We start from the raw sequence: 21976 nt of genomic DNA on the forward strand, positions 1-21976 counted from the left end.
GGGTCAAAGGTCAGCAACGACAACAGTATGGAAGTTGAGTTGCGCGCAAGGATGCTGGCTGCCAACCGGTCATTCTACAGCCTGAAAAAGCAGTTCACCTCAAAGAACCTGTCGCGACGGACGAAGCTGGGACTATATAGTACCTATATAGTACCAGTACTCACATACGCCTCTGAGACATGGACACTGTCCAAATCTGACGAAGCCCTCTTAGCCGCGTTCGAGAGGAAGATGCTCAGAAGGATACTTGGCCCCGTATGTGTGGAAGGACAATGGAGGAGCCGCTATAATGACGAGCTATACGAGATGTACGGCGACCTCACTGTCGTACAGCGTATTAAGCTCGCCAGGCTCCGGTGGGCTGGCCATGTTGTACGCATGGAAACGGACGACCCAGCCCGTAAAGTCTTTTTAGGCCGTCCACAAGGACAGAGGAGGCGTGGTAGGCCCAAATTGAGGTGGCAAGATGGCGTGGAGGCGTCCGCCATTAAGGCCGGGATAACGGACTGGCAGACGAAGGCGCGAGACCGTGAGCGGTTTCGGACACTCCTGAGGCAGGCCAAGACCGCAAAGCGGTTGTAGCGCCGGATAAGTAAGTAAGTGTTATAGTTGCTTGTGCATGAAAGTATGAAAAAGTCTCAACCCAAACTCCTAGCCGTGGCTGGCACTGGTGCAGCGGTAAGTGATGGAAGGCAGTCTTGATAACCCAAAACGAGCCGTATGATATTTATCATTGATTGTTTCCAGCGTTTCATCCAGGTGTTGACGGAACAAGTCGATCCCTTAGGTGATAATACACAAGATGAATGGAAAGAACCGACAGAAGCCGTAAGTGTAAGCTGCGGAAAAGATGAGATGGAATTCGGCCCAACACGAACAGAACTTGAAAACGTGCTAGCAAATGCTATTAAAATTGAAAGCAGTGACTTCAATGAAGAAAACATTTCGCTTGATGGGTTAAGTAAGTTGTTATAATTCAGTACTTTTTAAAAGTCAGCTTTGTATCGGCAAAGTTACGATATTAAGGATTGTAGCATTTGATTAATTATCACGTTATTCCATGTTCATAGTGTCACCAAAGAGAAAATACTCCGAAAACGAAGAATCGGAGGACGATTCCAGTATCACATCGATGTCGCAAGATTTTGTAAGTAGCAGTATCAAAAGGTCAAATAGAATTCATAGGAAAAAAACGCATTTTTCGGATTATTGTATGAATGTTATCGATGTTTGCTGTCGGTATGAGATAAACGATCCTATCTTGTCCTTAATCGCATGCATGATCACTGTTATAGTTGAAATCGATCCTTTTGGTTCTTTACATGTTGGATTGATTTTTTATCCTTGTTTTCTCCTGATTTTATCACATATCCCTTCAGTTAACTTCCTAAATCCAGTTATAAACAATAAAGTTTGGTTCCTTTTTATTTGAGTTGCACATCAATTCTGATTACTTGGAACCTAAAGTGAAGCACATGGAAGTTTAGTATGAAACGTTAACGAAAAATAACATTTGTATGATTGTCATGTATATGATAAGAATAATTACACAATGTTTTTATATTGTTTATTACAGAGCGAAACTGTCACAGAAATGCATTATCAAAGACAAACTGCCTTGAACATCAACAATCCTGTCAAGAAAAAAACGTTAGAACAAACACCACGCGGTACGTAAAACTATGTGAGGAAAATAATTCAAAAATTGTTACAACATCGTCTTGGGATTATTCTTATTTCTTGTGTTCAGCTTCAAATTCACGCATTATCTCGTCATCCACGGAAAATATTGGAAGACATATTGTCAGTGAATCGCAAAACCGTAGTAAGTGTGTAATTTGATAATTTTATGTGCGTTGAGTGTTATTATGTCTGATATTTTTCAGACAAACAATGTGTGGATAATGAAGATTTCAAAATGGAGCTTGACTGTGGTAAGTAATTTGAATGGAGGTACAATAAATGGTTTTTTTTTTTAAATAATTGATGTAATTCTTAACCTCTCCAGCCAATAATAAACGTCGGCAATCACAATACGATGTAGTGTCTAACCAAGCGACACAGTTGCAAATGTATAAAGCCAGAATAAGGGAATTGGAGCAGGAAAATCGATACTTACAAGGGATCATAACATCTAAATTAGATGTTATTATACAAAATTCAGCAGAGCAAAACGAACATATAGATAAATTGGTTGCACGATCAAAGTCTACATCTCAACCCGCGACTCAGAAAAGTCTTCACAAGACGGTATTTATGTTAAGGCCATTGAACACTGAGGAGGAGTTGCAACAGCTAGATGAAATCGTTGGCACAAATCCGACGTATAGGGCGCATGTTGTAGAATACTTAAAACGTGAATCCAACCGTACCGATGTTGAAAATTTACTACACGATGCAATTGATTTGCTGTTTTGTAAAAGATTTTTTGCTCGTATGACTTGGACAGGAATTAGTAGGACCGGAGCACCGAAGGTACAGTTATGTAAATATGAAAACATTATTCGCCTTTTTCAATTAGTTGGTGAAAGTGAGAGCGAAACACCTACTCTGCGTTATATAGTAGAGTATTTAAAAAACAAGTTGAAACATGCCAAATCACGCATTCATATACCCTTAACGAGAAAAACATCCAGTCATAAAAAAATCAAAAAAACTACTTCCGATAATATCGTATGATGCACATGATGTTATCCTACAATTTTATCAAAACTGCCTTGTTCAGTTTATAACAAAAATCTCATACAAAGTTTTTGAATTTATTGATTTGCGAATTCAGAATATTAACCTCCAGACAGTCAATGCAATGGTAATGGTTTCAAATTCTCTTGACAGTGGTTCAATGCAAACTTCCCTTGTTAAATTTAAATGTAAGCAGCATTTTAATTGTAAGAAGTAAAACATACATTTTGGAACTGTTATACACTAAATCATGTTTTTATTGCCTTTCGAATGATGACGTGTGACGTGAAAGTGAGATAAATAAAATAATTATGCACTTGAAATTTTTTTTTTAACGAAAAAAAAAATACACATCGCGGTCCCGGGGTACTCAAACGACTCTACAACACGCCCGTCGTGGGTTTCACCCTCGTATGGACCTCTCCTCTGTAGTAAGGAGTTACTATCTGGCTGCGTGGTACTCAATAAGTCTCGAAAGTCTGTATAGGGTGACATGACCGCGTAGATGGCAAAGGCAAACAGCAGAATAAAAAAATATCGTTAAATATCTAGCACTGTTCATCGCACAGCTCTGGGTGTCCTAGAGTAGTAGTATGCAAATTTACCCGAAGAGAAGAGCCAGTTTTTTAGATGAAAAAAAAAAACAAATTTTGTGCTAAACTAGGATTCTTATCCATCCGTCGGCGCAGCGAAAACCTAACTGCTGTTAGTTTGTTTCCGCAGTGCAAACGAACAACTTTATACAAATTTTATTGAAGTTTTCCAATAATTATGTCGCGGTTTTTACAACGTTTTTTTTAACATTAACAAGCTTTATTTATGGGTTAAAAATACGTTACGTCGGTTTTTTAGTGTGCCTGGCAGCGTGAAGATCAAATTTCTAGTTTCCAATTGTTTTGTCGTTCACTGTAATTCAAACCGGAGAACAAATTTGTTATGTGGAGAAGCGAACTAAGCATTGCTGAGAAAGGCCTTTTGTGAGGTATAAACCTATCTGCAGTCAGTGTGGCCAGATTATTTTGGCGGTTTTCGGTAGGCGCATCAAAATTTTGGTAGGTTAAAACTCGAAACTTAAAAGAAGTAAAAGCGAATTTTTTTATCTAGGATATGGATTAGATTTGGTTCAGCGGTTACACACATGAAGATTTTTTCTGAAGTGTCGATCTGAAAATTGGAATTCTAAGCCAAAGAAGGACTAAGATGCACATTTTTTTCTCAGTGGTGGCAAGTTCTTTTTCTCTGGGCCCCACGCGACCGTCTAGGGCCGCAGCAGTGCTCCATTGGATACGATTTTATCGTACGTGCTGTCATTTGATTTTCGCTGGATTATTTAGATTGATTGAATTGTTTGGCTGAGTTTTATAGTTCAATGAGCGTTTCTACATACAACGAGACTGCAGCTGTGAGATGGCTGTGAGAGAATTGACAATCGGTTTCTCATGCCGGTGTGTGTAGAAGCTCTGAAAAGCGCCGAGATGAGACTTTTAAAATGATGTTCAAAAAATTCATTTGAATCGCTAAATTGAAGTCAAAAAAGTTTCTTTTTTTGTAATAATATTTCTACGATTATTAGACGGCAAAAATGCAAACTATAATTGATCGTTCGCCATAAACTGCCAATTCAATTTTTTCTCAGCTCCATCGTTCTTTGCATGCCGAGGAGATTTCTCTCAGGCTGGAAATAGACGAACCAAGATCTTCGCGGTACCGCGAAAATTGCGTATGACTTGAGCTGTCAATTATGTTATAAAATCTTACAGATAGCCGAGATAATCGCGGTTCGTGTATGGAACCATCCGAGATCTGGTGACGATTGAATGTGCCAAGAAGATATATTTTTCTATCAATTTGCGAATCAAATTATTTATTTCACATAGTTTGTGCAAAATAAAATACAAAACTCATTTCTCGACACGAGTTTTCACACAAATCCGCCAGAAAAAGTAAAAATAATCGGTTCGCACTACCGCGAAAATCTCAGCAATACCGAAGTTGGGTATCTCTGCGAAACAGCAGGCGCGATTGGAGGCGCGGAAGATTTGACGGCTCTACTGTTATACAACTGTTATAAACAATACGCGAATTTCGCGGTACCGCGACGATCTCGGTTCGTCTATTTCCAGCCTCACTGAAAATGCTGTCAGTCGCTGCCAAAGCATGCTGTCAGTTATTTTCTCAGCTGCTTTCTCGGTGTATGTAGAAACGCTCAATGATTAAAAAATTGAGATTTTTTCCTTCTATCCCTAGATATACATATATATACATCGGTATTTCTAATCACTTTGCCCACAGGGCAAGGCGAGCTTTTTGGCGGCCACCGTCGCAAGCGCCTCCAAATCGTTGCGAGTTTCCCTCGCTGGCGACGTCGGTTTTAAGTACTTGTGACGTCGGTTTTGACGTTTTGCGACGGTTTTGCGACGGTGGCCGCCAAAAAGCTCGCCTTGCCCTGTGGGCAAAGTGATTAGAAATACCGATGTATATATATGTATATCTAGGGATAGAAGGAAAAAATCTCAATTTTTTAATCATTGAGCGTTTCTACATACACCGAGAAAGCAGCTGAGAAAATAACTGACAGCATGCTTTGGCAGCGACTGACAGCATTTTCAGTGAGGCTGGAAATAGACGAACCGAGATCGTCGCGGTACCGCGAAATTCGCGTATTGTTTATAACAGTTGTATAACAGTAGAGCCGTCAAATCTTCCGCGCCTCCAATCGCGCCTGCTGTTTCGCAGAGATACCCAACTTCGGTATTGCTGAGATTTTCGCGGTAGTGCGAACCGATTATTTTTACTTTTTCTGGCGGATTTGTGTGAAAACTCGTGTCGAGAAATGAGTTTTGTATTTTATTTTGCACAAACTATGTGAAATAAATAATTTGATTCGCAAATTGATAGAAAAATATATCTTCTTGGCACATTCAATCGTCACCAGATCTCGGATGGTTCCATACACGAACCGCGATTATCTCGGCTATCTGTAAGATTTTATAACATAATTGACAGCTCAAGTCATACGCAATTTTCGCGGTACCGCGAAGATCTTGGTTCGTCTATTTCCAGCCTGAGAGAAATCTCCTCGGCATGCAAAGAACGATGGAGCTGAGAAAAAATTGAATTGGCAGTTTATGGCGAACGATCAATTATAGTTTGCATTTTTGCCGTCTAATAATCGTAGAAATATTATTACAAAAAAAGAAACTTTTTTGACTTCAATTTAGCGATTCAAATGAATTTTTTGAACATCATTTTAAAAGTCTCATCTCGGCGCTTTTCAGAGCTTCTACACACACCGGCATGAGAAACCGATTGTCAATTCTCTCACAGCCATCTCACAGCTGCAGTCTCGTTGTATGTAGAAACGCTCATTGAACTATAAAACTCAGCCAAACAATTCAATCAATCTAAATAATCCAGCGAAAATCAAATGACAGCACGTACGATAAAATCGTATCCAATGGAGCACTGCTGCGGCCCTAGACGGTCGCGTGGGGCCCAGAGAAAAAGAACTTGCCACCACTGAGAAAAAAATGTGCATCTTAGTCCTTCTTTGGCTTAGAATTCCAATTTTCAGATCGACACTTCAGAAAAAATCTTCATGTGTGTAACCGCTGAACCAAATCTAATCCATATCCTAGATAAAAAAATTCGCTTTTACTTCTTTTAAGTTTCGAGTTTTAACCTACCAAAATTTTGATGCGCCTACCGAAAACCGCCAAAATAATCTGGCCACACTGACTGCAGATAGGTTTATACCTCACAAAAGGCCTTTCTCAGCAATGCTTAGTTCGCTTCTCCACATAACAAATTTGTTCTCCGGTTTGAATTACAGTGAACGACAAAACAATTGGAAACTAGAAATTTGATCTTCACGCTGCCAGGCACACTAAAAAACCGACGTAACGTATTTTTAACCCATAAATAAAGCTTGTTAATGTTAAAAAAAACGTTGTAAAAACCGCGACATAATTATTGGAAAACTTCAATAAAATTTGTATAAAGTTGTTCGTTTGCACTGCGGAAACAAACTAACAGCAGTTAGGTTTTCGCTGCGCCGACGGATGGATAAGAATCCTAGTTTAGCACAAAATTTGTTTTTTTTTTTTCATCTAAAAAACTGGCTCTTCTCTTCGGGTAAATTTGCATACTACTACTCTAGGACACCCAGAGCTGTGCGATGAACAGTGCTAGATATTTAACGATATTTTTTTATTCTGCTGTTTGCCTTTGCCATCTACGCGGTCATGTCACCCTATACAGACTTTCGAGACTTATTGAGTACCACGCAGCCAGATAGTAACTCCTTACTACAGAGGAGAGGTCCATACGAGGGTGAAACCCACGACGGGCGTGTTGTAGAGTCGTTTGAGTACCCCGGGACCGCGATGTGTATTTTTTTTTTCGTTAAAAAAAAAATTTCAAGTGCATAATTATTTTATTTATCTCACTTTCACGTCACACGTCATCATTCGAAAGGCAATAAAAACATGATTTAGTGTATAACAGTTCCAAAATGTATGTTTTACTTCTTACAATTAAAATGCTGCTTACATTTAAATTTAACAAGGGAAGTTTGCATTGAACCACTGTCAAGAGAATTTGAAACCATTACCATTGCATTGACTGTCTGGAGGTTAATATTCTGAATTCGCAAATCAATAAATTCAAAAACTTTGTATGAGATTTTTGTTATAAACTGAACAAGGCAGTTTTGATAAAATTGTAGGATAACATCATGTGCATCATACGATATTATCGGAAGTAGTTTTTTTGATTTTTTTATGACTGGATGTTTTTCTCGTTAAGGGTATATGAATGCGTGATTTGGCATGTTTCAACTTGTTTTTTAAATACTCTACTATATAACGCAGAGTAGGTGTTTCGCTCTCACTTTCACCAACTAATTGAAAAAGGCGAATAATGTTTTCATATTTACATAACTGTACCTTCGGTGCTCCGGTCCTACTAATTCCTGTCCAAGTCATACGAGCAAAAAATCTTTTACAAAACAGCAAATCAATTGCATCGTGTAGTAAATTTTCAACATCGGTACGGTTGGATTCACGTTTTAAGTATTCTACAACATGCGCCCTATACGTCGGATTTGTGCCAACGATTTCATCTAGCTGTTGCAACTCCTCCTCAGTGTTCAATGGCCTTAACATAAATACCGTCTTGTGAAGACTTTTCTGAGTCGCGGGTTGAGATGTAGACTTTGATCGTGCAACCAATTTATCTATATGTTCGTTTTGCTCTGCTGAATTTTGTATAATAACATCTAATTTAGATGTTATGATCCCTTGTAAGTATCGATTTTCCTGCTCCAATTCCCTTATTCTGGCTTTATACATTTGCAACTGTGTCGCTTGGTTAGACACTACATCGTATTGTGATTGCCGACGTTTATTATTGGCTGGAGAGGTTAAGAATTACATCAATTATTTAAAAAAAAAAACCATTTATTGTACCTCCATTCAAATTACTTACCACAGTCAAGCTCCATTTTGAAATCTTCATTATCCACACATTGTTTGTCTGAAAAATATCAGACATAATAACACTCAACGCACATAAAATTATCAAATTACACACTTACTACGGTTTTGCGATTCACTGACAATATGTCTTCCAATATTTTCCGTGGATGACGAGATAATGCGTGAATTTGAAGCTGAACACAAGAAATAAGAATAATCCCAAGACGATGTTGTAACAATTTTTGAATTATTTTCCTCACATAGTTTTACGTACCGCGTGGTGTTTGTTCTAACGTTTTTTTCTTGACAGGATTGTTGATGTTCAAGGCAGTTTGTCTTTGATAATGCATTTCTGTGACAGTTTCGCTCTGTAATAAACAATATAAAAACATTGTGTAATTATTCTTATCATATACATGACAATCATACAAATGTTATTTTTCGTTAACGTTTCATACTAAACTTCCATGTGCTTCACTTTAGGTTCCAAGTAATCAGAATTGATGTGCAACTCAAATAAAAAGGAACCAAACTTTATTGTTTATAACTGGATTTAGGAAGTTAACTGAAGGGATATGTGATAAAATCAGGAGAAAACAAGGATAAAAAATCAATCCAACATGTAAAGAACCAAAAGGATCGATTTCAACTATAACAGTGATCATGCATGTGATTAAGGACAAGATAGGATCGTTTATCTCATACCGACAGCAAACATCGATAACATTCATACAATAATCCGAAAAATGCGTTTTTTTCCTATGAATTCTATTTGACCTTTTGATACTGCTACTTACAAAATCTTGCGACATCGATGTGATACTGGAATCGTCCTCCGATTCTTCGTTTTCGGAGTATTTTCTCTTTGGTGACACTATGAACATGGAATAACGTGATAATTAATCAAATGCTACAATCCTTAATATCGTAACTTTGCCGATACAAAGCTGACTTTTAAAAAGTACTGAATTATAACAACTTACTTAACCCATCAAGCGAAATGTTTTCTTCATTGAAGTCACTGCTTTCAATTTTAATAGCATTTGCTAGCACGTTTTCAAGTTCTGTTCGTGTTGGGCCGAATTCCATCTCATCTTTTCCGCAGCTTACACTTACGGCTTCTGTCGGTTCTTTCCATTCATCTTGTGTATTATCACCTAAGGGATCGACTTGTTCCGTCAACACCTGGATGAAACGCTGGAAACAATCAATGATAAATATCATACGGCTCGTTTTGGGTTATCAAGACTGCCTTCCATCACTTACCGCTGCACCAGTGCCAGCCACGGCTAGGAGTTTGGGTTGAGACTTTTTCATACTTTCATGCACAAGCAACTATAACACACTGTATGAAATATCGATGGCCACACATTAACGTTTGGACAGGATTGTCCAGCTGACCTTTTTATCGTTTTAAAACCCCTATTGCGACAACCGCAATAAGCACTGAAGTCAGTTCTTACTTTTATTCAATGTAACCCATCGTACGGCACAGTTCTGGAAGTTTGTTTTGGTTTGGATGAAGCTGATTTTGTCTGCCGGTATGTTTACACTGAAACTAAAGGTCTAATTTTACTTAAGCCGCGTTTAAACTGTTGCCTGGTGATGGTTCGATTGCACGTGAATTGCTGGAATCACCTCACCTGTTTTACTCAATTTAATCATACGTAGTTATCATCGTCGCCAACTAGTGATGAGTAATCCGGAGTGGAGTAATGGATCTACTCCAACTCCGGTTCTAGAAAACTGAATCCGATTCCCGATTAAAACCGAATTTGACTCCGCAATTCCGGACGATTCCGATTAAGTCCGCTGGAGTTCGGGGAGACCAGCGAATCCAATGGCTTTGGTAGAGTCCGGATCTGGATTGTTACGACCCGCTCCTGTTCGGATGATTGCTACCATCGATTCTGCACCATGAGAATTTTATGAATTACAGTGAACCCTCTCTTATTTGACACCTCTCCAATTTGAAAAACCTCTCTCATTTGAACATTTTGCACAGTCCCTTGATTTCCAGTACATTTTTGTCCCTCTAATTTGGAAAACCTCTGAAATCTGTATCCCTCTTATTTATGTATGGTGTTGCCATGGTTATTGAAAGATGTATGCTCAAATTGGCGATTCTGTTCGCAGTTTCCTATAGCAACAGTTAAGGCTGCATACTAAATGTTCTGTCTCTTTCTTGTCTTGTATGGACCTTTCATTCACTTTCAACCTCTGTAATTTGAAAACTCCTTTTATTCGACAGTCCCATCGCCTCTCAAATAAGAGAGGGTTCACTGTATATAGAAGAGCTTATATTTCCACTATTTATACACTTATACACTAAGTTTTCATTTCCATTTCTCATTTTTGTTTTCATACTAATTCACTATATCGTCCACGCAACTTGACGGCAGTTGCAGAAACTAATAATACTATCCTATGCAGAATCGTCATCACGCGATAGCATCAGAAATAGCGTTTCTAGCTGGTTTGTGGCTGGATGTTTTCCTCATTTTCGGTATGTGAATACGTGATTTAGCATGCTTTAATTTGTTTTTTAAATACTCTGCTATATAACGCAAGCATGGTTTATCATTTTCAGTAGTGCCAACCGTTTGAAACAGTCGAATAATGTTTTCATATTTGCTTAACTGAATTTTTGGAACTCCACTCCTGCTGATTCCAGACCAACTTATGCTAGCGAACAAGCGCCTACAAAACAGCATATCAATTGCATCGTGCAGTCGATTTTCAAGGTCAGTTCGGGTGGAATCTCGTTGCAAGTATTCTAAGACCTGCTCTCTATACTTAGGATCTGAGCCAATGATATCTTCCAGCTTTTGCAGTTCCTCTTCAGTTTCCACTGGATTCAACACAAATACTGTTTTGTGAAAACTTACCGGAGTTGAAAGTTTTGCAGTAAAGGAAGGATCCGGAAATGGCTCTAAAAGTGGAGAACCTGCTCTGGTCGAAACTAACTTCTCCATTTGCTGAACCTGTCTGGTTGAGCCTTTTACAATAATGTCTAACTTATCAGCTATAACTTGTTTTAGGTATCGATTTTTTTCCTCTAGTTTCCTTATTCTTTCTTTACATATCTGTATCTGTATAGATATATCTTGCACTCCATCGTTCTGTGAAATCCGATTGCGATTGGGTTCTGCAGAATTGACAATAAAACGATTTGTTAGAAACGAGTTTTTTTATAATGAAGCTGGTAACATTAATTAATTTCTTACCACTGACAGGTTTCATTCTAGAACTATCGTTTACAAGGTATTGTTTGACGGATTCTGCAAAAAAAAACGCATGTCATACACAAGACAAAATTATTATTAAATTGCACACTTAATACGAGTATCGAACTATTTGCAAATCATTCATTTACGTACCACGTGGTGTTTGTTCTAACTTTTTTTTCTTGACAGGATTGTTGGCTGTCGATGCGGTCGCTCGAAGATCAGTTTCTTTTTGGTAATGCATTTCATCCCAAGCATCGTTCTGTGAGGAAAACAAATATAATTCAATTATTCTCTTCAAATAATAAACATGCCCAAAAAATGTAATACATTCCATCTGATCGTCAGTACTACTACTTACAGAGTCTTGCGATTTCGATGTAATGCTGGAATCGTCTTCCGACTCTTCATCCCCGAAATATTTTCTCTTTGGTAACCCTATGAACATGGTATAACGTAAAACATAATTAAATGCCAAACTTCCTAATGTTGTAATGTATGATGGTAAAAAATACTTCATTATTATAACTTACGTATTGTATCAAGAGGGATGCTTTCTTCATTGAAGACACTGTCCTCTTCTGTAAAGTTTTCTATTTTAATAGCATTCGCTAAAACGCTTTCAATCTCTATGCGGGATGGGTCTAATTTCATTGCATCCGTATACTGCCTATTATCGTTGCTGTTCGATGCGACTTCACGGGTAATACTTCCGACTGCTGTCGGTTTCTTCCTTTCATCTTGTGTATTTTTGCCTAAGGGATCGACTTGTTTCGTCAACACCTGGCAACAATAGTGAAAATGTGCAAAAATAGATATCATAAAGATGGGTTTTATTTTACGAAATTTGCATCCATCACTCACCGCTGCACCGGCTACAAGTTTGGTTTGAGACTTGTTCATACTTTCATACACAAGCAACTATAACTCACTGCATAAATATTAATATTAATGGCCATACACATGAACTTCTTCCGATTAATGTTTGGTACAAGTTAAGACAAGATCTTTCAACTCCCTCTGTATCGTCCCCTTTTGCAAATCCCCTTTTGCAACAATATATACCGACTGAAGTCGGCTCTTACTTTTATTCAATGTAAATGATCCCACAGTTCTGGAGGTTTGTTTTGGTTTGGTGAAGGTGTTTTGGCCTATCGGTATGTTTACACTGAACTAAAGTCCTAATTTTACTTATGCCGCGTCTAAACGATTGTGGTGAAGTTGTTTTGCTGTTTGAAAAGTATTCGAAATTGTTCGAAATTCAATAAATCGTTAATTTTGTAATTAAAAAAAGCACACATACCAGTAATATTTGTTTAAATTTAGATAACATAACAAGACATATCATCTGAAAACGATGAATGAATTGGATGTTTGCCACAATCGTTTAAAAATACTCAAACACACCAGCACGTGTAATATTCGAAAACGATGTTAGATTGCCTTATTTGACTGCTATTTGACTGCCAAACTGCGTTGGGCTCACCACACTTTGGGTCAATTTTTTTAGGTGAGAATGTCACACTCACACCACCTCAGCAAACGTCTTGCTTGCAAAACAAGAAGAAGTGAAAATCTGCCGCGTCAAAAGCGAAACGTGCGTACGGTGGTGGCGTACAGTTTGCGATTGTAAATCTATCTCCATACCAGAGCCGCGTTTTACGAGATTTCAGAGGTGCGCATCAGCTCGCTGGTGGTGTCTGAAAAGTGTTCAAAGTGCAACAGGGTACAAAGTGATTTCCGAAATTATCTTCCTTCGGACAGAAGCTGCGCTGCTCTAACCATGGCTCCAGTCGAAAAGCAGACCGACCAGGAATTGACGATTGAAGATCCGACCGTCATCGAAAAGTACAGAATAGCCGGTGATGTTGTGAACAGTAAGTGTGTTAGTTATTTAACTGGTGTAGAAATAACAGTTATCGGCAAAGGGCTGCATAAGTTGGATTATCCCCAATAATGGTGCGTACGTTGCAGCTTCGATTGCATCTGGTGTAGTGTCATCATGATCCGCTACATACCTCGTCGCTTGCCCACATCTGTGAAAAAATGTCTTACTACCACATACGAGCACGTGAACAAGGCGGTGTTACACAAAACGCGCTCCGGTTTCCTGTCGCAGGAGGCCACGTTTTCCGGAAGGAGCAGATTTCGTTGCGTTCACTTGGACGCACGATCTTGTGCAGGATGGTTTAGTGTGTGTCACGTAGTACTTTCACTTCTCCTTGACCGGTTGTGATCAGTGATAAGCCTCGTAGTGCAGTAGTTGGCATGGAAATCTGCTAAGATGTAGGTCTATAACCTCCAAAATCTGCACGTTGTCTCGGGGTGCGTGCAGAGAAAACCTCATTTTTTGTGATATCGTTGAATGTTTTTATTGAAGCTGGGTTTGGCTTTAGCTTTAACGGTTAATAATTGTGTCGTTTATTTTTTCTTTCTAGGAACCCTCCAAGCAATTGTCAAAGAATGTGTTGCTGGTGCCTCAGTGAAAGAAATTTGCCAGAAGGGTGACAATATGCTGATGCATGATACGGGAAAGGTGAGTTTTGTGTGAAAAATAATAAATTGTTTGAAAGGGCCTGTTCTAGTTGAAAACGATTTCGTTGCTTTCCGAACCTAATGCAAAATTAGCGTTAGGAAAAGGGTGCGTGGTGTTTGTGCATGTGGTAACGTCGTTAGACTTTTGCTGCCTTACACTTCCCGCCAGAGGTGTGAGTTCGAATCTTCGATCGACCACACCATCACTGATTTTAACTAGTTTATATTTGTGTCCGATGATTTTAACCAACTTAGAGCCAATTAAGTTAGATAGTATCTGAGATATAAAAATATCGCTGATCATCACAATGATATATGAGGACACACGATTATAACGTTTTTTTTTCTTGATTAATCTAATGACGCTAAGAAAATGTGATACATAAATCCCCGCTTTCTTTACTTTTTTCCCTGCACACTCTTCGGTGTAGAAATATAAGCATGATGAAGACATGAAGAAAGGCATTGCCTTCCCAACATGCCTCTCGGTGAACAACTGCATCTGTCACTTTTCACCAGCGCGTAACGATCCGGACTACGTGCTGAAAGAGAACGATGTGGTCAAGATCGACATGGGCGCACACATCGACGGTTTCATCGCGGTTGCGGCCCACACGATCGTGGTTGGTGCGACACCCGAGAATAAGTGCAAGGGCCGCGCGGCCGACGTTGTCTTGGCGGCATACCATGCCAGCCAGGCCGCGCTCCGCCTGCTTAAGGCTGGTACTGGCAACTATGCTGTCACGGATGCGGTGCAAAAAATTGCGTCCGACTTCAAGTGCAAACCGATCGAAGGTATGCTGAGCCACCAGCTGAAACAGTTCAAAATCGATGGCGAGAAAACGATCATCCAGAATCCGACAATTGCGCAAAAGAAGGAGCACGAGAAGTGTGACTTTGAGAAGTATGAAGTGTATGCGATGGATGTACTGATCAGCACGGGCGAAGGGCTTGGCAAGGAGCATGATACCCGGGTGGCGATCTACAAGAAAACGGACGAAAACTACATGCTTAAGCTGAAAGCATCCCGTGCGTTCATCGGTGAGGTAAGTGTGTATAGGATCGCCCTTTGACATGGCTCTGACATGGGCCACTCCATAGTATAATGCGTTGAAGGGCTTGTAGTTAGTATGAACTGTGGCAGGGTTTTGGGTTCAAATCCCTCTCTCTAATGGTGTTCTGACTCTGACACAAGCCCTCTGCAACTGCCAAAAATACTATGAAATGTTGTGTCTGCCCGCAGCAATGCATATAAAACTATAACACACACTATTTCTCTAACCAAATTTTACCCAATGATTAAAACCTACGCGCTCGAGGGGATAGTTCTTCTGAGGGGAGAGTTTGATTAAGTTCTCTTACTGTGGTAGAGTTTGTAATAAAGAACGAAAAGAGGATTTGAACTGAAGCACCGGATTCTCGAAAACTGATTAGGGGGAAATTATTTGTGTATGCAAATATACTTCTTCTAATCCTGATTGAGGCTGTGCAAGCAGGAATCGCTGTTCTCGTTCTTCACTGCTTATCTTCACATTAAATGGGACTGTCAAATCTCGAGCCTTGGTTGTGACGACCCAATGAGTAGTATAAGATTATGAGAGCTGAGGGTAAATTGAAATAGTAATAGTTCAGTTCCCACCCTTATAATATGCAAAGCTTTTTTTTGTGTATGAGAAAGGGGTATGCTGGGAACATATGTTTTATTTTGTGATGTTCGCTTCTAAACTTTATTTATCTAATCATTTTTTTTCCGCAACACTTCCCCTACAAATGAACTCCGACAGGTGAAGAAGAAGTACGGTACAATGCCATTCAACTTGCGCAACTTCGAAGAGGAGGCAAAGGCTAAGCTAGGCGTCAACGAATGCGTGACGCACAAGATGGTTGAACCCTTCCAAGTATTATACGAGAAGCATAGTAAGTAATCCAGTAACACTAATGCATATTTACTACCTATATGTGCAAGGAGAATTACGTGTCGCTGTAGTTGCAATAGGCTTCACGACCAGACACCTTGCTAAAGCGTACCCCAGCGACTCTTGATTCCCCGTCCGGTGATGGTACTTTTTGCGTAAAGGATTCTGTCTTCTGATGGATGACTTTTGCAAGAACATCCATCGCTGGCCGATATTGGTGCGTTAATCAATTGAGATTAATCAAGCCCAGGGCTTAGAGTGTCGCACAAAAACAACACCTTTGTTTAATGTTCGATAGCCATGTTTTGCTTTCGCCACAAGTGCGTTACATGAACCTTCTTGTTTGGCTTTTTTCTAGATGAATACGTTGCTCAGTTCAAATACACGGTGCTCATCACGGCCAATGGGAAGAAAGTCGTTACCGGCCATCCTTTCGATGAGAACTGCTACGAAAGCGAACACAGCGTGCAGGACGAAGAGATGAAGAATCTGCTAGCCGGCAAGGTAGCGCCGCAAAGTGGCGCGAAGGCGAAGAAGAAGCGAAACCGAGGAAAGAAGAACAAGGGAGCGGCCGCCGGTGCAGCTGACGAGGAGGAAGGTGATAGTGGCGAAGAAGATGCTCCTGCTGCTACTGCCGATAAGGCGGAAGCAAAAGCATAACAGCAAAGTATTGCGTTTACAGCCACTGCGCCGCCACCACCTTCAGTGAGTCGAGCAGCTTTTCTTCCTCCCTCTCCTTCTGTCACCCCAGTACACGGCTGCCGTCGGTCCACCAACACCGTGTACTGATGGTTATTAACGTTTTATTCGGACGCGCAATATTCCGTACCGCAATACCCTTCGGCGCATTGCTGCACACTGCCGTTACGAGGAAAAGTGCAATGCGGCGTCCGCTTAGGGAAATAGTTCTCCCGCTCACTCCCGCAAACACGTGTGAGAAGTGCACTGGTTCTAAAAATAGAACGGTTCTAAGACAACATCCGTGCAGAGCCATCTAGCGGCTGGTCCATCTAACTTACGTTGTCGCGTTTTTTTTAAAGAGGGATAAAATCGCAAAGCAACTTAAGGCGTAGAATGCGTTTGTTTTTTTTGTGAAATTTAATATTATGCTTTATTTTTACTTTTTTTTGCCTTTCAATCCATTAATTACCCTGTGGTACGTTACAATTCCGGTCCGATTGTAATCCCCATGCATGACAAGACTCTACTTTTGACTTCGATAGCAAAAGTTATTTTTCTTCGCATCCGTACGTTAATATGTTTTAAATTACAGTTTTTTTTTACAGATTCCTTAGGCTAGGGGAAAAACAAACCCCCTACCTTTTTCATCAAAATTTTGTTATTTCTTTTAAAAATAAATCAGATCCGTTGTCATACGAGCATATACGTTGTCGCTTACTGTTGAAGTATAATTGTACCACAGTCCGAAATTGTCTACGGCCGAGGCAGAAATAATAAACACAACTCGTCCTTCCTATTTCACAGACCCGCGTTTTATTTCATGTTACCAACAGTTAGTGTTTAAACCATTCGTGTCCTACTTCTTTGTCACTGCTGCTGCAGGTTCGGCTTTTGGGGGGGCTGGTTGAGCGTCCAGGGCTTGTTTAATTGCATCCGAACCCTTCTTTGCCCACTGGCCAGCATAGCAAGGAAGCCGATGGATGAAATGAATCGTATTTTTCACACCCTCATTGTAATAATGTTTCGTCACAAAGCATAACTCTCCGCTCGAAGGGAGGGCCGGTATCTGGAAACGGGAATGGAAAGGATTATTTCCGAGTTCTACCCAAAAGCTGTACCCGAGCTGCTGTTTACATCCAATGGAATTTGTTGCTTTACGCTCTCGATGTGTGGCTTCATTGCAGTAGCATACCGCTCGTACACCTTTTCGGTGTCTTCCTCCCAGATGCCTTCCTGCTTGCTGTAGTACACGGCACCGCCAGCGAGGCCAACTTTTACCGCAAACCTGAGGAGGACAACCGAGAATACCGCATAAATGTATGCCCAGTTGGTAATCAGCAGCCAATCGGTATGGACGGTACGAGCATAGGACGGAGATGCACAGCCCGCTAACATATTTACCTGAACATATTCGATTACGCTTCGAGCAATCGGACGCCCCAACAATAGTGGGATAGCTTACTTACTCCCCCAAAAAAACACACGAAGAAAGATCAAGCAGGATTTGTGTGTTTTTATTTTACGTAATTTTTACCAAAACCACAAGCCGATTTATCCGAGTTGTCAGCTGATTTGCAAGGTTCACGCTGTGCGCCGTTGAATGAAAGCGTGGATGACAAATTAAACAGTTCTTCCTTTAAAGTAAACATTCCTGCTTGGTCTTTGAGCATAAAGACGATCTTTGGAATTTTAAAATTAATACGCTTAATTAAATAATTAAGTATAAGCAGGAAAATAACATAAAAGAATATTTTTTTATTTCAAAACATTCGCACCGTCTCTTGTTGAGAACTCGACCTGACGCTCTAAACTTACCGATCAAAGCTAGCTGCAGAAATGGCTGTGACAGCAATTGAAGAAGAAGTTTATGCGGATAAAATTAAACTAGATGTATCATTATCAGAAGAACGATAATAGCATTGTGCATATAGATGAACCGTACTAAATAGTTCCAATAGTTCTGCAAACCACTACAGCAATTGGTCAACTGTGAGATATCATTTGCAGTGAACCAACAAATAGCTACTTTGCCTTGTGTCATCGTGGAGAAGCGGAAGAAGAAGAAGAAGAAGAAAAACCAACAACTCAGCTCGAAGCTCCAAGACCCACAGTGCTTAGGTGTGGTTTTGTTTTGTCGAAATATAGGGACGTTCTTATCGGCAAAGAATTCCTGCGCTTACGAGACGGATGGCCTGTTTCTAACAGTCAGATTAGGAAAATAACGGTATTATCCCCAAAAATATCGGACTAAACGTTATCCATCGTGTTCGTGTGTGCATCCAGCAGTAAATAAAAGGGTCCAAAAATGACCGGACGACTTCCAGCTTGTGTGATTGATGTAGGAACTGGGTATGTGTCATCACCGGACCAAGTGGAGTGGGAAGATAGATAAAGAGCGGCAAATTGCTGATCTTGGCCAGTTTTTCGACAATTTGGCTTAAAATAAATGATCAATTACTCATACTGATGTGATTACTCCTCTTGCGCGTTTTGCGGCGCGTATCACAGGTACACGAAACTTGGGTTTGCAGCGAACAAGGAACCACAGTTCATCATCCCTTCCGCTATTGCGATCAAAGAGTCGGCCAAAGTAGGCGATCAAAGTGCACGCCGTGTGACCAAAGGAGTCGAGGACTTGGATTTCTACATCGGCGATGAAGCGTTCGATGCGACTGGATACTCGGTGAAGGTATGTATGACTCATGCGAGGGGGAGAGTGGACCTCCATCACACGGAATGATGATTAATCTTCATATGGAACTGCACTCTATCCCTCCCGGATTGTAGTACCCCGTTCGCCATGGGCTGGTCGAAGATTGGGACCTGATGGAGCGGTTTCTGGAGCAGTGCATTTTCAAATATCTTCGCGCGGAACCGGAGGACCACCACTTTCTGCTTACCGAGCCGCCACTAAACACGCCGGAAAACCGGGAGTACACTGCCGAAATCATGTTCGAAACGTTTAACGTACCGGGGCTGTACATTGCGGTGCAGGCGGTGCTCGCACTGGCGGCCAGCTGGGCATCGCGCCCGGTCGAGGAGCGGACGCTGACCGGCATTGTGGTGGACAGCGGTGACGGCGTCACGCACGTCATTCCCGTAGCGGAGGGGTACGTGATCGGATCGTGCATCAAACACATTCCTATTGCGGGGCGCAACATTACCTCGTTCATTCAGAGCTTGCTGCGCGAGCGCGAGGTGGGCATTCCGCCCGAGCAGAGCCTGGAGACGGCCAAAGCGATCAAGGAACGGTACAGCTACATCTGTCCGGACATTGCGAAAGAGTTTGCCAAGTACGATGCGGAACCGACCAAGTGGATGCGCCACTACGAGGGCATCAATGCAATCACGAAGCAGCCGTTCGGTGTGGACGTCGGGTACGAGCGGTTCCTGGGGCCGGAAATTTTCTTCCATCCCGAGTTTTCCAACCCCGACTTCACGACACCGCTGTCGGAAATCGTAGACACGGTCATACAGAACTGCCCAATCGATGTGCGAAGACCGCTGTACAACAATATCGTGCTGAGCGGTGGATCGACAATGTTCCGTGATTTTGGTAAGTATACCCAGGGAAGGTATTTCGGGGATGGGGAATATTGCGGACGCTCTTGTCTACAACATTTCCATTTTAATGCCCTTCTAGGACGTCGTCTGCAACGTGACATTAAGCGAAGTGTCGATGCTCGTCTGAGAATTAGTGAAAATTTAAGCGAAGGAAGAATAAAGGTATGTATAACGGACGTGTTAGGAGATGCAGAGCGGCAATAAAAGCTACCGTGCATGCACTAATATGAGATGATTTGTCGTTCTCGTCGTAGCCAAAACCAATTGATGTGTCGGTGATATCGCATCATATGCAACGATACGCTGTCTGGTTCGGAGGTAGCATGCTGGCTTCCACGGTAAGCGCTAATTCGAAAAATGTGGGTGTGTCGCAAAAAAAGGTGACTAATTATTATGTTTTGTGCTCTTCTCTCTCATCCAGCCCGAATTCTATCAAGTGTGTCACACAAAAGCTGCCTACGAAGAGTACGGGCCTGGTATATGCCGCCATAATCCAGTCTTTGGAACCATGACATAAAGCAAAGCGGATGTTTACCGAAAACATTGACGTTGGAGTGAATCGTGCCCATCCAATGCAACGCGTCAGGTTCGGTATCTTAAACGAATGGTGAGAAAATTGAACAAACTGCTAAATAGAAACGACTTGAAGTCTTTTCTAAAAAAAAACCACACATACATTATTTACCAAAAGTAATCCCCATTAAAAATCGTTACGTTCGTTTGCTTCCACAGCAAACCGGTAAACTAGAAGTGTAAGGCCGCGATTAGGAAGCATTTCAAACGTTTTGTATTTTTTTATACTTTATACATACAGTTCCATTCGTTAGGCAATTGCGCAATCGTTCCCCGCCAATTCATTTCTCTTCTTTGCTCGTATGCATGCAGGTCCGTAATTTTATCAACAGCTAAAAAGAAAACAATGAAAAACTGCTTCTATCATAACAGTATGAAATAAAACGACGGTTCGAAACATTAAACAACTACATTGCAACGAGTATTATCGGAGCAGATGGAATGCATGCATGCAACTTGGAAGTATCGAAATAAACTGCATTTTTTTTTTGTTAATTTTCCAAATCATCATTTTTAGATACGGCTGAGCGTTATCGGTACCCAATTAAAAGTATTAAAATAAATTTCCAAACTATCTTTCATTTGAAGAGAAATAAAGCAATAGCGTACGTAAAACTGTAGCAAGTTTCGATTGAAAACAATATACCATTTCTTACAACGAACTACATTTGTAACTTGTTGAACAGTTACATACTTCATGTATTGGGGTTTGATCACCCATCTGAGGAAATGAATTTGCCCTGTTGTAACAGGTTTTCAGGAAATATAATAGCCAATTGCAATTAATTAAATAACAGTGCTGCGGTAAGATCTTGAACTACTACCTTGAAATGAAAAAAAAAGAATTTTCTTCAGAGCGGAGAACGAGGTGTTAGTTAGGTTCCAACATAGAACAATTCTTGCAAGTGAGTACCAAATTCAACCTTATTTCAATCACAGGTAAGTAAAAAAACAGATCAATGTGATTTTAGTCCCTAGCAGTATCTTGAGAGGAGATATCACTAGCGAGTGGGGTTCATTATCTTATCAGTTCTAATGGTGCATATGATAGCAATATTGAACAGCTTCCAAACCGTCAAGCATTAATACAACCATATTTCTTTCTTTTTACACTCAAAATAATTTAAACAAGCAAACATATATTTAACTGTTATTTTATTTCGTGTTTTTATTATTTTTTACTTTTATTTCTTAAGAAAAATTACTACTTAAAATTTACTTATTTACTTAATATAACAAAGAAAGGAACGAGAAGGAAAAAACATATTATTTATCTGTGTGTCTTCTTTGAATCATATATTCCTGTTTGTTTCGGAACAAT

General features: G+C 40.4%; 5 protein-coding genes across 12 annotated transcripts; 3 read left to right on the plus strand and 2 right to left on the minus strand.

The window, feature by feature from the left end:
- Positions 1-600: 600 nt before the first annotated feature.
- LOC133391590 (uncharacterized) lies at positions 601-1942 on the plus strand. The gene is made up of 6 exons (XM_061646764.1): positions 601-678; positions 748-961; positions 1071-1147; positions 1577-1670; positions 1751-1825; positions 1887-1942. Exons 1-6 carry the CDS (start codon positions 628-630, stop codon positions 1940-1942), a joined length of 567 nt encoding a protein of 188 aa, XP_061502748.1. The 5' UTR covers positions 601-627.
- A 5231-nt stretch (positions 1943-7173) lies between these two features.
- On the minus strand, positions 7174-12591 carry LOC133391171 (uncharacterized). 5 transcript variants are annotated; one of them, XR_009764658.1, is made up of 14 exons: positions 12251-12568; positions 11920-12169; positions 11748-11824; positions 11540-11648; positions 11387-11440; positions 11048-11307; positions 9803-10069; positions 9426-9717; positions 9143-9356; positions 8957-9033; positions 8434-8527; positions 8279-8353; positions 8170-8217; positions 7174-8095 (listed from the first exon to the last, which is right to left on the minus strand). XR_009764658.1 is itself a non-coding variant. In XM_061642762.1 (9 exons), exons 3-9 carry the CDS (start codon positions 9474-9476, stop codon positions 7425-7427), a joined length of 1230 nt encoding a protein of 409 aa, XP_061498746.1. In that variant the 5' UTR covers positions 9477-9717; positions 9803-10069; positions 11048-11364; the 3' UTR covers positions 7174-7424. The 5 variants fall into 5 exon arrangements, 4 of the variants coding, with proteins under 4 accessions (XP_061498746.1, XP_061498747.1, XP_061498745.1 ...); XM_061642762.1 differs by lacking the exons at positions 11387-11440; positions 11540-11648; positions 11748-11824; positions 11920-12169; positions 12251-12568 and having other exon boundaries at positions 11048-11364; XM_061642763.1 differs by lacking the exons at positions 11387-11440; positions 11540-11648; positions 11748-11824; positions 11920-12169; positions 12251-12568 and having other exon boundaries at positions 7174-8217; positions 11048-11364.
- Positions 12592-12877: 286 nt separating this feature from the next.
- Positions 12878-17219, plus strand: LOC1274784 (proliferation-associated protein 2G4). Of its 3 annotated transcripts, XM_061642758.1 has the most exons (6): positions 12904-13061; positions 13151-13263; positions 13825-13922; positions 14353-14967; positions 15706-15838; positions 16196-17219. In XM_061642758.1, exons 2-6 carry the CDS (start codon positions 13170-13172, stop codon positions 16495-16497), a joined length of 1242 nt encoding a protein of 413 aa, XP_061498742.1. In that variant the 5' UTR covers positions 12904-13061; positions 13151-13169; the 3' UTR covers positions 16498-17219. The 3 variants fall into 3 exon arrangements, with proteins under 3 accessions (XP_313985.4, XP_061498742.1, XP_001688498.1); XM_313985.5 differs by having other exon boundaries at positions 12878-13263; XM_001688446.2 differs by lacking the exons at positions 12904-13061; positions 13151-13263 and adding an exon at positions 13408-13672.
- Positions 17220-17308: 89 nt separating this feature from the next.
- Positions 17309-18105, minus strand: LOC1274785 (MICOS complex subunit MIC13 homolog QIL1). The gene is made up of 3 exons (XM_313986.5): positions 17920-18105; positions 17653-17803; positions 17309-17584 (listed from the first exon to the last, which is right to left on the minus strand). Exons 1-3 carry the CDS (start codon positions 17925-17927, stop codon positions 17375-17377), a joined length of 369 nt encoding a protein of 122 aa, XP_313986.4. The 5' UTR covers positions 17928-18105; the 3' UTR covers positions 17309-17374.
- A 231-nt stretch (positions 18106-18336) lies between these two features.
- On the plus strand, positions 18337-21275 carry LOC1274786 (actin-related protein 3). 2 transcript variants are annotated; one of them, XM_313987.5, is made up of 6 exons: positions 18337-18867; positions 19027-19207; positions 19306-20074; positions 20162-20244; positions 20337-20420; positions 20504-21275. In XM_313987.5, the coding sequence occupies exons 1-6, from the start codon at positions 18824-18826 to the stop codon at positions 20597-20599; spliced, it is 1257 nt and encodes a 418-aa protein (XP_313987.1). In that variant the 5' UTR covers positions 18337-18823; the 3' UTR covers positions 20600-21275. The 2 variants fall into 2 exon arrangements, with proteins under 2 accessions (XP_313987.1, XP_061498741.1); XM_061642757.1 differs by having other exon boundaries at positions 20337-21275.
- The last annotated feature ends 701 nt before the right edge of the window (positions 21276-21976 follow it).

Source organism: Anopheles gambiae, chromosome 2 (assembly GCF_943734735.2).
Source record: "Anopheles gambiae chromosome 2, idAnoGambNW_F1_1, whole genome shotgun sequence".
In the NCBI taxonomy this organism is placed as follows: Eukaryota; Metazoa; Arthropoda; class Insecta; order Diptera; family Culicidae; genus Anopheles; species Anopheles gambiae.